The sequence below is a fragment of the Mizuhopecten yessoensis genome, unplaced genomic scaffold (genome assembly GCF_002113885.1).
Source record: "Mizuhopecten yessoensis strain PY_sf001 unplaced genomic scaffold, ASM211388v2 scaffold213, whole genome shotgun sequence".
NCBI classification, from domain to species: Eukaryota; Metazoa; Mollusca; class Bivalvia; order Pectinida; family Pectinidae; genus Mizuhopecten; species Mizuhopecten yessoensis.
In genome coordinates, this window is record NW_018403434.1 from 767,282 (window position 1) to 780,057 (window position 12,776).

Consider the following 12,776-nt stretch of genomic DNA (forward strand, 5'->3'; position numbering starts at 1 on the left):
TTTCCCCCTGGGGAGGGGGTAAACTTTACTATAGTTTATATAGGGAAATCACATTTTGGACCAACATTTGTTTAATTTCCATTGGAAGTAATTCAATTTGGGTTAGCATTATCAGTATTAGGTAGCAGTTTGATAGTATGTACCTATGAGCCCTGGCTGACCCCCAGGGGCTGATGGGTGGGGCCAAAAAGGGTTGAATTTACTAAAATTTCAAAAATCTTCTTCTCAAGACCCAGATATGGTAGAATCAAATACTCTTCATAGATGGAAGGGTCTTATGGTGCTTTACCAAAATTGTGAATTTCTTGACCCTGGGGTCTCATGTTTCCCCCTATTACATGTTAATAACTTGATTGGAATTATAACCTTGAACCGACAGTTTGATACTTTGAAAATTTTGAGTCAGCCCTACCCCCAAGGGCTGTAGGGTGGGGCTCAAAGGAGTCAGTGTGCTAAAATTTCTTCATTTTCCTTGTTAAGAATCAGAGGTGCTAGTTTCAAATCCTTTTTAGTCTGAAATCTGTATGCTAGATATTGAGTAAGGTGGTTTTATTGTTTTTTGTCACTTTGAATAATATTTCTGTTCATGTTAAAAACAAAATCAACTCTCTGTATAAATATATCAGGTGACCGTTAAGGCCCATGGGCCTCTTGTTTATTTGAAGCTTGCCGGAGCATCACAAATTTTCATTTCCTTGCGGCGGTCCGCCATTTTGTTATGAATGCTTTGTGAAAATTGCATCCTCGCAGCCGATTGAAGATCAGCCAATGAAATTGAATGTCTCGCAGCATACACTAATATTCAGATCGTGACACATCGACAATCCAGAAGAAGAAAAAAATCGTGAATCAATATCGAACATAAATAATCGTGGTACAAGTGCATCGCGGTGAATCGTGACACCTCTAGCTGTAATGAAAAATTCACCCTCATTACGGAGGGCAAAAAAGGAAAGATTAAACTGCAGCAAAAAGTTCCCGGTACACAGTACTATCACACATTCTGAATTGCTGTTACCTTTACACTTCAAGTGACACCACGGCCTTCCTCCAGAACTATCAACAACAGCGCTCTGTCAAGTCAGCATACAGCCACCTAGAGCTTGACCACATGGAGCGCCACCTGCTGGCAGAGATAACAAGACAGAACCAACTGTCCAACAGTTCGAAGGCTATGTGTGAACAACAAATGTACAAGATCACAGAAGATTTTGCTAAGGTAGATTATTGTATGGCCATTAGGTGGACATGTAAAGTGTGAGCTCAGCCTTGTCAAATACAACAGTGAGATAATAAGAAAATATTGGTCCATCACTCACAACAACACAATACAGTTGGACACCTTTAACGTCTTAAACCATTTCTGCAGGGATCCATGCCTTCCTCAGAATCTTTGTCCTAAAATGCAGACCCCAAACCTTTTATTTGGTCATGAATATTTTTTTAATTTTCACAATCAAAAGTGCAAGAATTGCAGTTCAAGAGTAAGTAAGTGGTTTTAAGCGACTATCATCATTGTTAATAATATCAGAATATGGTTGAAAATATAAGTCATTTATACAAACATTGCTACCTACAGTACCTACTTATATTTTCTTGGAGGTACAAACCTTATAGAAACAATACTTTGGTCTAATTTTGAAAAGTCGAAAAGTCAAAACAAAACAAAAACATAAAAAAATCAAACAAATACATAATTCACTAATGACCAGCAATTGAAAAACAAATATCATAGAATAATTTCTATCTCCCTACCCTAACTTTCCTGATATGCAACCTCGAAATTCATATTTCAATAACCAGTCCTTACATAACAATAGAATTTGTAACAACAACACAGAGGTGATAGCTGTGTTATCATGCGTCACTCTCAAACAGTTGATTAATTCACAGTTAACAAAGATTTCTGAAAGTCTAGAATTTGATCTTGAGTTGATCACTCATTTTCTTTGACAGTTGAAGGTTGAGATGGAAAGGGAGGCGAAGACAAGGATGGAACAAGAGAATCTTAACAACCTTCTGGCTGACCACACCCAGCAGCTTCTACAGAGCTTCACCAATAGTCTATCCATCTTTAGGTACGTGTCTCACCTGTTAGGTCACAGAGGTCTAAACAACCTTCTGGCTGACCACACCCAGCAGCTTCTACAGAGCTTCACCAATAGTCTGGCCATCGTTAGGTACGTGTCTCACCTGTTAGGTCACAGAGGTCTAAACAACCTTCTGGCTGACCACACCCAGCAACTTCTACAGAGCTTCATCAATAGTCTATCCATCGTTAGGTACGTGTCTCACCTGTTAGGTCACAGAGGTCTAAACAACCTTCTGGCTGACCACACCCAGCAGCTTCTACAGAGCTTCACCAATAGTCTGGCCATCGTTAGGTACGTGTCTCACCTGTTAGGTCACAGAGGTCTAAACAACCTTCTGGCTGACCACACCCAGCAACTTCTACAGAGCTTCACCAATAGTCTATCCATCGTTAGGTACGTGTCTCACCTGTTAGGTCACAGAGGTCTAAACAACCTTCTGGCTGACCACACCCAGCAGCTTCTACAGAGCTTCACCAATAGTCTGGCCATCGTTAGGTACGTGTCTCACCTGTTAGGTCACAGAGGTCTAAACAACCTTCTGGCTGACCACACCCAGCAACTTCTACAGAGCTTCATCAATAGTCTGGCCATCGTTAGGTACATGTCTCACCTGTTAGGTCACAGAGGTCTAAACAACCTTCTGGCTGACCACACACAACAGCTGCTACAGAGCTTCACCAATAGTCTGGCCATCGTTAGGTACGTGTCTCACCTGTTAGGTCACAGAGGTCTAAACACCGTCCTGTCTGACCACACACAGAAGCTCCTCACCATAAGTGAAGTTGTATTTTTTTTCAGGCTTATATTGTTTTAAAATCATAATATGCCTTTGTTCTCTATTCCAAAAAAAGTTCAGTGTAAGATTCACAAATTTTAACACCAAATCACATTAGATAATGAATGATTATTTTGTGGCCTGTATCACACACAAGGGAGGTAACTCATTAGACCTTGTGCTTGTACATGTACTGACAACCCTGCTTTCTTTTACTAATATGTAGATAATATTTTTTCCAACTCTGCTTTTCAGTCGAAATGTTAGATGGACAAAAACTAGATTGACTTGTATATAAGATGTTGGTGTTTCTTGTTGTTTTAGTTATCGATACAATAACTACAGTTTGAAATGTTAGATGGACAAAAGTTAGATTGACTTGTATATAAGATGTTGGTGTTTCTTGTTGTTTTAGTTCCCGATATAATAACTACAGTTTGAAATGTTAGATGGACAAAAACTAGATTGACTTGTATGTAAGATGTTGGTGTTTCTTATTGTTTTAGTTACCGATACAATAACTACAGTTTGAAATGTTAGATGGACAAAAACTAGATTGACTTGTATGTAAGATGTTGGTGTTTCTTGTTGTTTTAGTTACCGATACAATAACTACCTGAAGTACACAAGGCAGGTCTTCTCCTCTGATATACGTGACACCTACGATAGTGTGGAGAAAAACAAGTGGCTGTCAGGAGCTAACTTCCTGCGACGTAAAGTGAAGATTTTACGGGACATGATGAACCTGCCCACCAAGCCGTTCATTGATTGGATGGGGTTAAAGAATGACCTCTTACATACAACAACTGGTAAGTCCTAGGATTTGATTGGATGGGGTTAAAGAATGACCTCTTACATACAACGACTGGTAAGTCCTAGGATTTGATTAGTCAACAAGCGAGTGCTCAAACTTTACACAATTCACCTATTCTCAATTTCTTATCATTTCAGCAAAATTCTATTGAATATGTGACAAGATAATATATCAAGTCTTATTGGTGTAGTTTTTATGGAAATAAAATAAAGTAAAAAAGGAGCAAACAAACAAAAATTAAAAAATTGGAAGGAAATGATTCATCCTCGCACTTATTCAACTGGATTTAGATTAAATGTGTTTTATTGTCAATACACCAAAGTCTATACCAATTTATATTTGGACATAAATTAGACACACCTTGTGACTTTGGGACATTTTATCCCTGTGGGTATCTATCTTAACTCGATTTTACAAGAAATGACAGCTATTGACAAATAAACAAGTTTAATCCTTCATGTGTATTTCTGTCCATGTCGTTGAGATAAAAGTTTTATGTGACAGACACCCCGATACCAACTCCACAACTACCAAGGTTCAGTATGGCTGACACGGTGATGGGAGGGACCAGTGGCCAGTCACAACGGTTACCAACGACAACGTCCAATCAGAAAACACTGGAGACACATAACTACTGGATATACAATAACCAACCTCAGGGCTACAACAAACCATCGTACGAACAAAACGGGACAGAGACCCAGACCGGTGGCCAGAAGATGTCAGGGGCTGGTTATGGTGGATATTTTGTATTTTTTGGTTTGATGTTGTTTATAGACCTAGTGTGGTTCCTTCACCGTATGTTAAAGGCCATAGGTATCAGTCAGCTCCTGTTGTTTGGGTATCCAATCTACCTCGACATCCGCGACAAGACAGGTACGTATATAACTTAATGTCAAACTCACTGGTACCATGTATAAACGTTTTATTTACAGGTTTTCATGAACTACATGTACATATGTAGAGAACTTTAATAGAATTTGAGGTAATCTGGGTATCAAAGATGTCCATACTTAATAAAGCTGTTGTACACATTAGTGGATTTAATTGTATCATGCTGACATGCCCTACAACAACAAAAATGATAGACTGACATTACCCATAGATAATAGAATCTATCTATATCACCCATAGATAATAGAAACTATCTATATCACCCATAGATAATGGAAACTATCTATATCACCCATAGATAATAGAATCTATCAATATCACTAATAGATAATAGAATCTCTATATCACCCATAGATAATAGAACATATCTATATCACCAATAGATAATAGAACATATCTATATCACCCATAGATAATAGAATCTATCAATATCACCTAAAGATAATAGAAACTGTTTATATCACCCATAGATACTGGAACATATCTATATCACCCATAGAAAATAGAACATATCTATATCACCCATAGATAATAGAAACTATATCACCCATAGATAATAGAAACTATCTATATCACCCATAGATAATAGAATCTATCTATATCACCCATAGATCATAGAACATATCTATATCACCAATAGATACTCGAACATATATATATCACCCATAGATAATAGAACATCTATATCACCAATAGATAATAGAATCTATCTATATCACCCATAGATAATAGAACATATCTATATCACCAATAGATACTGGAACATATCTATATCACCCATAGATAATAGAACATATCTATATCACCCATAGCTAATAGAACATATCTATATCACCCATAGATAATAGAATCTCTATATCACCCATAGATAATAGAACATATCTATATCACCAATAGATAATAGAACATATCTATATCACCAATAGATACTGGAACATATCTATATCACCCATAGATAATAGAACATATCTATATCACCAATAGCTAATAGAACATGTCTATATCACCCATAGATAATAGAACATATCTATATCACCCATAGATAATATAATCTATCAATATCAGGATGACAATATGGCATCATATAGTAATAGCATTAAACAACTCCTGGTTGTTTAACCCCTTTCACCACTGTGGACCATAATGGATTCATCCAGATAAATTTATGGTAGAGTAACCTAGGGGTGAAAGGGTTAAAATGAATTTTGATAAAATATGACATGATATTTAATAAAAATCACTTGTCCTCATTTAATTCCAATATCTAGAAACATACATCAGACTGGCTTCTGTTGTACACTATGAAGTCATATTTTTTATGAGATATTTTTTATTTATTGATTTCTCTGTTCAAAATGTTGTTGAATTGACTTAATTACAGCACGATCCCGACACGCCAGTGAAAGTGAAGCGTATATAAAGAAGCGAAAAAAATGGTTTAAACAAGGATTTTTCCATACAATGAAGGAATTCTTCTTTAAAGTAAGTATTTAAGAATTTTTATTGTCTATTTGATTTAATTGTTTTTTTTTTTTTCAACATTTGAATTGATTAATAGTCTTGACATACTTTTATGTTTAATCACTTAAGTTGTTCATTTAAACCAAAGGACTGTGTATGGTTTGGGCGTGTTTTAGCCCCCAAATGCATCAAAATTCAAAACCTTTAAATGAACTTTGAAATTACTGTTTCTTTTATTTTAAATACTTCCCAAACACTGTCATGAAAATATCAATTTGTATTTCTAATTATTGTTGCCATGGTAACAAGTTCAAATTTGCATAAATAAGAAAAAAATGAATATTCAGTCAATTTTGTCATATTTTGCATAGTTTTCCTTCTGGAAACTGTAGAGTGCATGCTTGAACAAACTTAATATCAAAGGATAATATGTAGGCATCTGTAATACATCTTTAGGAGAAATAGATAGTTAGTTCAAGAATGCACTTTATGGTAACTAAGAGAAACACTAGGCAAAAACCTGTCAAAATTTACTGAATATTCAAATTTCATTAATTTATGCAAATATTAACTGGTTACCATGACAGCCATAATTGAAAACCTAAATGAATGTTTATATAATAGTACCAGGGAAGTATTCAAAATTAAAGAAACTGTCATTTGAAAGTTCTATGGAAGATTTTTAATTTTGATGGATTTGGGGGCCAAAAAAGGCCCAAACCATACATAGTCCTTTGATCAGTTTATTTGTCCAGTTGCCATATTTGGAAGAGAGAAAATGATAAAATGACATTATTATCTTTTCCAGATACTATCAAGTATGTTTATACCGAAGGTGATAGCCACGGTGCTGGTGTGTCTAATTATGTATGTGTTGTCCGTGGCAACCTTCCACTTCGTCAACAGAGAGACATTCAGTTACCTAGGATATTACAACAACATTGTGAGTACCGCAATTAACTTTTCTAATTTTTCTGAGATTTTAAATTGTATTTTATGGTAAAATAACAATGTTAAATCTGGCTTTGTGGTGCTTTTAGAGAGTATTTACCTGCACTTTTGGCCTTTAGTTGAGCGTTCGCCCCCGTGAGGAAGGCCTTGGGTTCCGTCCCCTGGCTGAGACATACCAGAGTCTGTTAAAATGGTAGTTTCTACTCCTGCTTAAATCTCAGCAATTTAGGAGTGGGACGACTGGTTCGCCCGTTGTCAGTATAATGTGACCCGGTGGGGTATCCTGCTGGGTGTCTTCGGCAGTATGTTTCAGTGAGGTAGCACTATATAGTCAGCACCATGCAGTTTCGCGCTATCACAAGGAGACAAACACGAACATATCGCAGCCTCCCAAAACACACGCATACACTACACGCATGCATCTTGCACACAGGGGAGGCCATCCTTAAATGACCTAGCTGTTGATAGGACGTTAAACAATACTAAACCAAACCAAACCAATATATCATGCCATGTATTATTTAATTCCTTTAAAAGTAAATTTCAATACACTTGTTCTTTTTCCAGGATGATCTCCTAAAAATGAACGAAGACTTCATCAATAATCGTATAAAGGCCCATTCGATGCGTATCAACATGATGGAGTACCCAACATACCAAGAGCTGGTAAACTTACACATACAGCGCCACCATTACGTGTACAAGATGGTGGAGAGACAATGGCAGGTCCTCGGCGATGCCCACGGTCAGCTCTACTGTAAATACCTCCAGCAACTGGACGTAAAGGCCAAGTGTAATAAACCACTCAACACCAGATTCAACGATATACAGATATCAGCTTGTCACTTTCAGCAGGTCGAACCGGAGCTGTATGAGGGGTACGAAAATGCAGAGTAAATAAAAGAAAATCGTTATTATATTTTGCTAGGGCTTCATTAAATTAAACACAATTGGCAAAATAAAAACTTTAATAAAAAGCAAATCTGAAAAAATCAACCTTATATTCAGCAATGTAAAGGGAAATATATTTGGTGCAACAGTGTAAAAGTTGAACTCCTTGAAATTTATGTGCTATACAATAGTGCACTTAAGAATATTATAGTCACATGATACACTATAACAGTATCACATGCTAAGTCTATACAGGTCACATGATAATTCTATACAGGTCAAATGATAACATTACTCAGTTCACAAGAAAACACTGTACAGGTAAAATGATGATAATCTTTGTTTTTATCAGACATTCAGGGGCGGAGTCAACGGTGGCGGAGGTACAGATGGATGCATTCCTGAAAAGTATCCGACAGATGATTTCTGATACGAGCTACATTGTCCTTATCTACCTGTCTGTCATCATTGTCAAGGAGCTGCTTGGTACAGTCATCTGGCTCTACATGAAACGGTGGGTACAATGTCACGGTGGAATCATCGGAATCCTGAAACACCAGAGAAAGTACAGAAAATTGAAAACAATTGCTATCAAAATCATTCCTTTTACTCGATAAAGCTTCCTCGCTTCAACAAAACACAAAAGCATTACTTACCAGGAGCTGCAATAGAAACCTTGGATGATTTGAGTTTCCAGTTTTGTCAATTTACAACAATTACAACTACACTTAAAACTAAATGTAAATAAATCATTTTTGTATTTTCCAGGTCTGGTTTTATGAACCTACGTATAATATATGAAGCTGATGAACCACCACCACCTGCCTCAAGGACTATGTAGAAGGTCGCAGTTGGATCTTTAAAATTCTCTTGTGAACAATACAGGCATAATAAGTGCTTATTGCTTCAGATTGTTGTACATTTACTGGAGCTACTCTTGTTACTGTATACAACAGAAGTGTTGTAGGACACAAGACTGTCTTGTGAGAGCAAGGTTTTTCCTGGTTGTTAAACATTATTAAAAGACTACGAAATGCAATGTCGAACGCCACTTGGGAGGTTGTGAGTAGCTCAAGTCATTGTGATGAAGATTTGAAGGTCATCATTGTTGTTAGAGGTCAAGGTCACTCCTGGTTGTTGACCACTGTTAAGTGTGGGAGGTAATTAGTGTTGTTCTTGGTATTCAAGGACACTCATTTGTTTACCAAATGTCGTTTGTCGACACAATACATTTGTACCATGCCCAGGGCATTGTATTTAGCATTAGTGACGTGACTTTTTATCCCGAATCTCATTTTTGATGTGTAACGGAGAGCATTTGTGATAGCTGATTTGACCTGCTTTTAATGTGTAATTAAACTTGATAATACATTGTACCTGATACAGTGTAAAATAGACTGTTTTAGTGCTACATCAAAGGGAGTATATTGTTCCTGATACAGTGTAAGATCGACTGTTGTTTTAGTGCTACATCAAAGGGAATACGTGTCAAACTGTGGAAGTGTCAGCACTTTGTGGAACAAAAGTGATGAGGTCTGTTGGCCGCCATGATCAAGAAGCCTTGTCGGAGGAACCAGTGTTGTATGATGTTCGCTGTGCTGCGTCAGCAACCAGGTTTGTGGACATGTTATTTTTTTAACAAACTTTTTATAGACAAAGTATATTCCTGTTTGTTGGCAAATTATTGTCACAAAAGTCTGAGATGTTTAAGAAATGATCAGCCATGAAGTTCTGAGATCATAATGAGTTCAGCTGCACGCTAAGTGTGGACTGACTAGAAATGTACAGCAGTGTTTTTGACACACTGCGACAAGGCGTTGAGTCAACAAGAGTTGTCTCCCCTCACATCTGTTAGTGATGCTTCTCCTAAACTTGGTAAAAATGGTAAGCGTTCTGGAGAAGAAAGATGAAATCCTACTTTGCTGATCTTAAAAAGACAATGAAGGCAGTAAAGCTGGGAGAAAATTACAGTTAAACTGCTCTGGGTGAAGAGCATGAAGAATAAAATGTCATAATACTAACATAATTTACATAATAGATACACATAGTGAGTTTGTTTGTTGTAAATGGAAGCTGGACTTGAATGTGTGGATGTTTGTGTGTGTTAAAGAGAAAATTAATGTCTGCAATATTGATGTAAAACATAAAATTTATATATATATATGTTCCTAATAAATATATCTAGTCCAAAAAATATTTCATATAAATATATGAATTATATATATATATAATTATAATTTACATTTATTTTAATTGACTTGACCATGTCAATGATATAATTCATTTACATCCCCTGTTAAACCTACATAAACTAACCCACCATTTAATGTGGACTAGTTTACTATGTTGAACAGGGGCAATAGGTCCTACCGCTTTTGTTCTTATTAAAATGATCTCATATGATGACCCAAGAAGAGTTGTCTTCCTTTGTTTATAACACAGGAAATCAATTCCTCTTCACCTGATGCTATTGCCCAAAGGAACACATTTATAGAAAGAAATAGCAACAATGTTACCATGTATTTCTCACTTGCTGTCAACTTTTTGATATTCACAAATCTTTTTTCACAATTTTTCTTTCGACAATTTATTGATGAGGAGGTGATATTCATTAAATCATGTTTCTAATTCAAGATAATTTTCCTCTTTAAAATAAACATAAATCTATACATTATAATTGTTTCTCCCATATGATACCTGGATTTCTTAATTCCTCTTTCTAGATGCTTGGATAAGCCATGTCAAAAATGACATCACAGTCCTTTGAAGTGGCAGAGTTGCAATTTGCATAAAATGGTATTTTTTTAGACGGTTCTGATGGGAAACATCATACCAAACATTCGAAATAAGATTCATCATGAATAATAAATGCTAAGTTTGTTTTGAACAGTAATTGAAAACTTATAGTGCAAGCTTATAAAACAAATTTTCGTTTGTCAAGCAAAGGGTTCAAATGTACATGTTTACCTTTAATAGAACAAATTATTTGAAAATAAGTCATGGATTTTTGGGAAGGAAAGTTGACTTTTAAAGACAGTATTGAAAACAGGTCACCTGAAAATTTGGGAATGTTTTCTGCTAGGAATACTGATAGTGATTAGACATATATTACTAAATGTACACAAGTAAATTGTTCAGCATAGTTTTTATTGAGATAACAAATTAAATATTATATCAAGCTTTGATCACAACCAACATTGAAAATCTGACCAAATAGAAATTCAGGTTCCTTCGAAAAAAATTAGTAATGACTTTATAATAAAAATAAGCCAAGTGTAACTAAGATTTCTAGGCCCATATTCATGAAACTGTTCTCATGCTCAAGCATGGATTCTGTGCTCAACCTAGCTTTCTAGTAACCCACTTGAATAATTTCAAATGATCAAAAATTTAATTGAAAACATTGAAAACAGTATTCGGCTTTTAAGTCTCAATTCTTTTCAAAATAATTGACAAAATAAGATTATTTAAATAATTTATAACCGGAACAAGAAAATAGGCTTGAGCACAAAATCCATGATTGAGCATGAGAACGGTTTCATGATTACAGGCCCTGGTATTTTTATGGACTGATGTCAAATGTGTGCTAATTATGTTTTGAACAAATAGTGTACAGATCTATATATATAGACAGCCTGATGTGTTTTGTATCTGAGATATGAGTGAGAAATGCTATTTTGTAGATAGTTGCAGTCTAACTGTCATGAAGAGACCAAATAAAAGTGATAAAACCAACCGTTTTCTTCCTCTTTCCTTGTTTTCAATAAAGAAACTTGTAACACAGTTCAATAAATACTAGAGTGACATACAGCAGCTTCAGACCTTCCCCGTTACCAGTCAATAAATACTAGAGTGACATACAGCAGCTTCAGACTCGCCCCGTTACCAGTCAATAAGCAATCTAAAAGGTGCCTGCTCTATATAAGTAGCTATACCTCACATATATATTTCTACTTTTTCAAGTTGAGTAAAAATGTGATTCCTGACTGTAGACACACTAAATAAAGTTTCCTACCGTTTAAGGCAATGACCGGACATCAGGGGTGGGGGTCCTGGCCTTAACGATAACAAAGACAAAGATAACAAAGGAAGGTGTAAACTTACTTATGTAACTGTCAATGCCAATATTCCTAATTAAAAAAAAAAAAGTAAATGTTGAAACTTTCATATATCTCCAGAGACCTAGAATATATTCTACTGTATGTTGTAAAACAAAACACACATTCTCTTGCTTGTAGTTTTACTCTAATACCCAATGTTAAACGCCAATGGTGCTAAACTTTAACCATGGCCCAGTCTCATGCTGCCCAATACATCATACCTGTGATTTGAGATAAGAGTTGTGCTTCATTGTCTTACACGTTATATCTGGGAATGGGGTTTGTTACCTCCCTTGAAATTTAATTTGGATGATGATTGGTTATTCTAGAGCATTTGAATTGGTTTCACTTTCAGACTGACTAAACGATCATATCCATCGTACAGAAAGAGTTAGCTTGAAATGCAAACAGAAATCATAACAGAAATCTGCAATTGTCTAAGCAGAAAGATTTTTGTCTGCAAACATTGTTACAATTCATTCCTGTGATTTTTCTTTTTTCAATTTTTCAAAGGACGAAATACTAGCTAACCATGAATTTGTGATATAATTTTCGGAATACTAGTTAATGATAAAGAGATAAGCCAGATTAGGAAGCTTAAGATAATCCTTAAACAAAAAGTTTTATAGCTGGATCTGCTGGTTGCTCAACCAGGCCGTTGTCTAAACTTCTTACTCTTATCCTTAAAACCGTTAAATCAGGCTTACAATAGTGATACTGTATAATATGGAGGTGAAACTAATGGAATGTTAGTTTAAAAAACTTCGAGGTATGATTTGATCGATCCTGTGGTCAAA

The 12,776-nt window shown here is 35.7% G+C and overlaps 1 protein-coding gene across 1 annotated transcript in view; it reads left to right on the forward strand.

The window, feature by feature from the left end:
- LOC110466072 overlaps positions 1-11,329 on the forward strand; it is a 77,135-nt gene extending 65,806 nt beyond the window's left edge. The window contains exons 25-33 of the mRNA XM_021522393.1: positions 1,033-1,219; positions 1,957-2,078; positions 3,466-3,677; positions 4,187-4,558; positions 5,958-6,058; positions 6,846-6,980; positions 7,556-7,866; positions 8,232-8,393; positions 8,648-11,329. Of these exons, the coding sequence (XP_021378068.1) occupies positions 1,033-1,219; positions 1,957-2,078; positions 3,466-3,677; positions 4,187-4,558; positions 5,958-6,058; positions 6,846-6,980; positions 7,556-7,866; positions 8,232-8,393; positions 8,648-8,720 (1,675 nt within the window). The 3' untranslated portion in view covers positions 8,721-11,329. The remainder of the gene's footprint in view (positions 1-1,032; positions 1,220-1,956; positions 2,079-3,465; positions 3,678-4,186; positions 4,559-5,957; positions 6,059-6,845; positions 6,981-7,555; positions 7,867-8,231; positions 8,394-8,647) is intronic.
- The last annotated feature ends 1,447 nt before the right edge of the window (positions 11,330-12,776 follow it).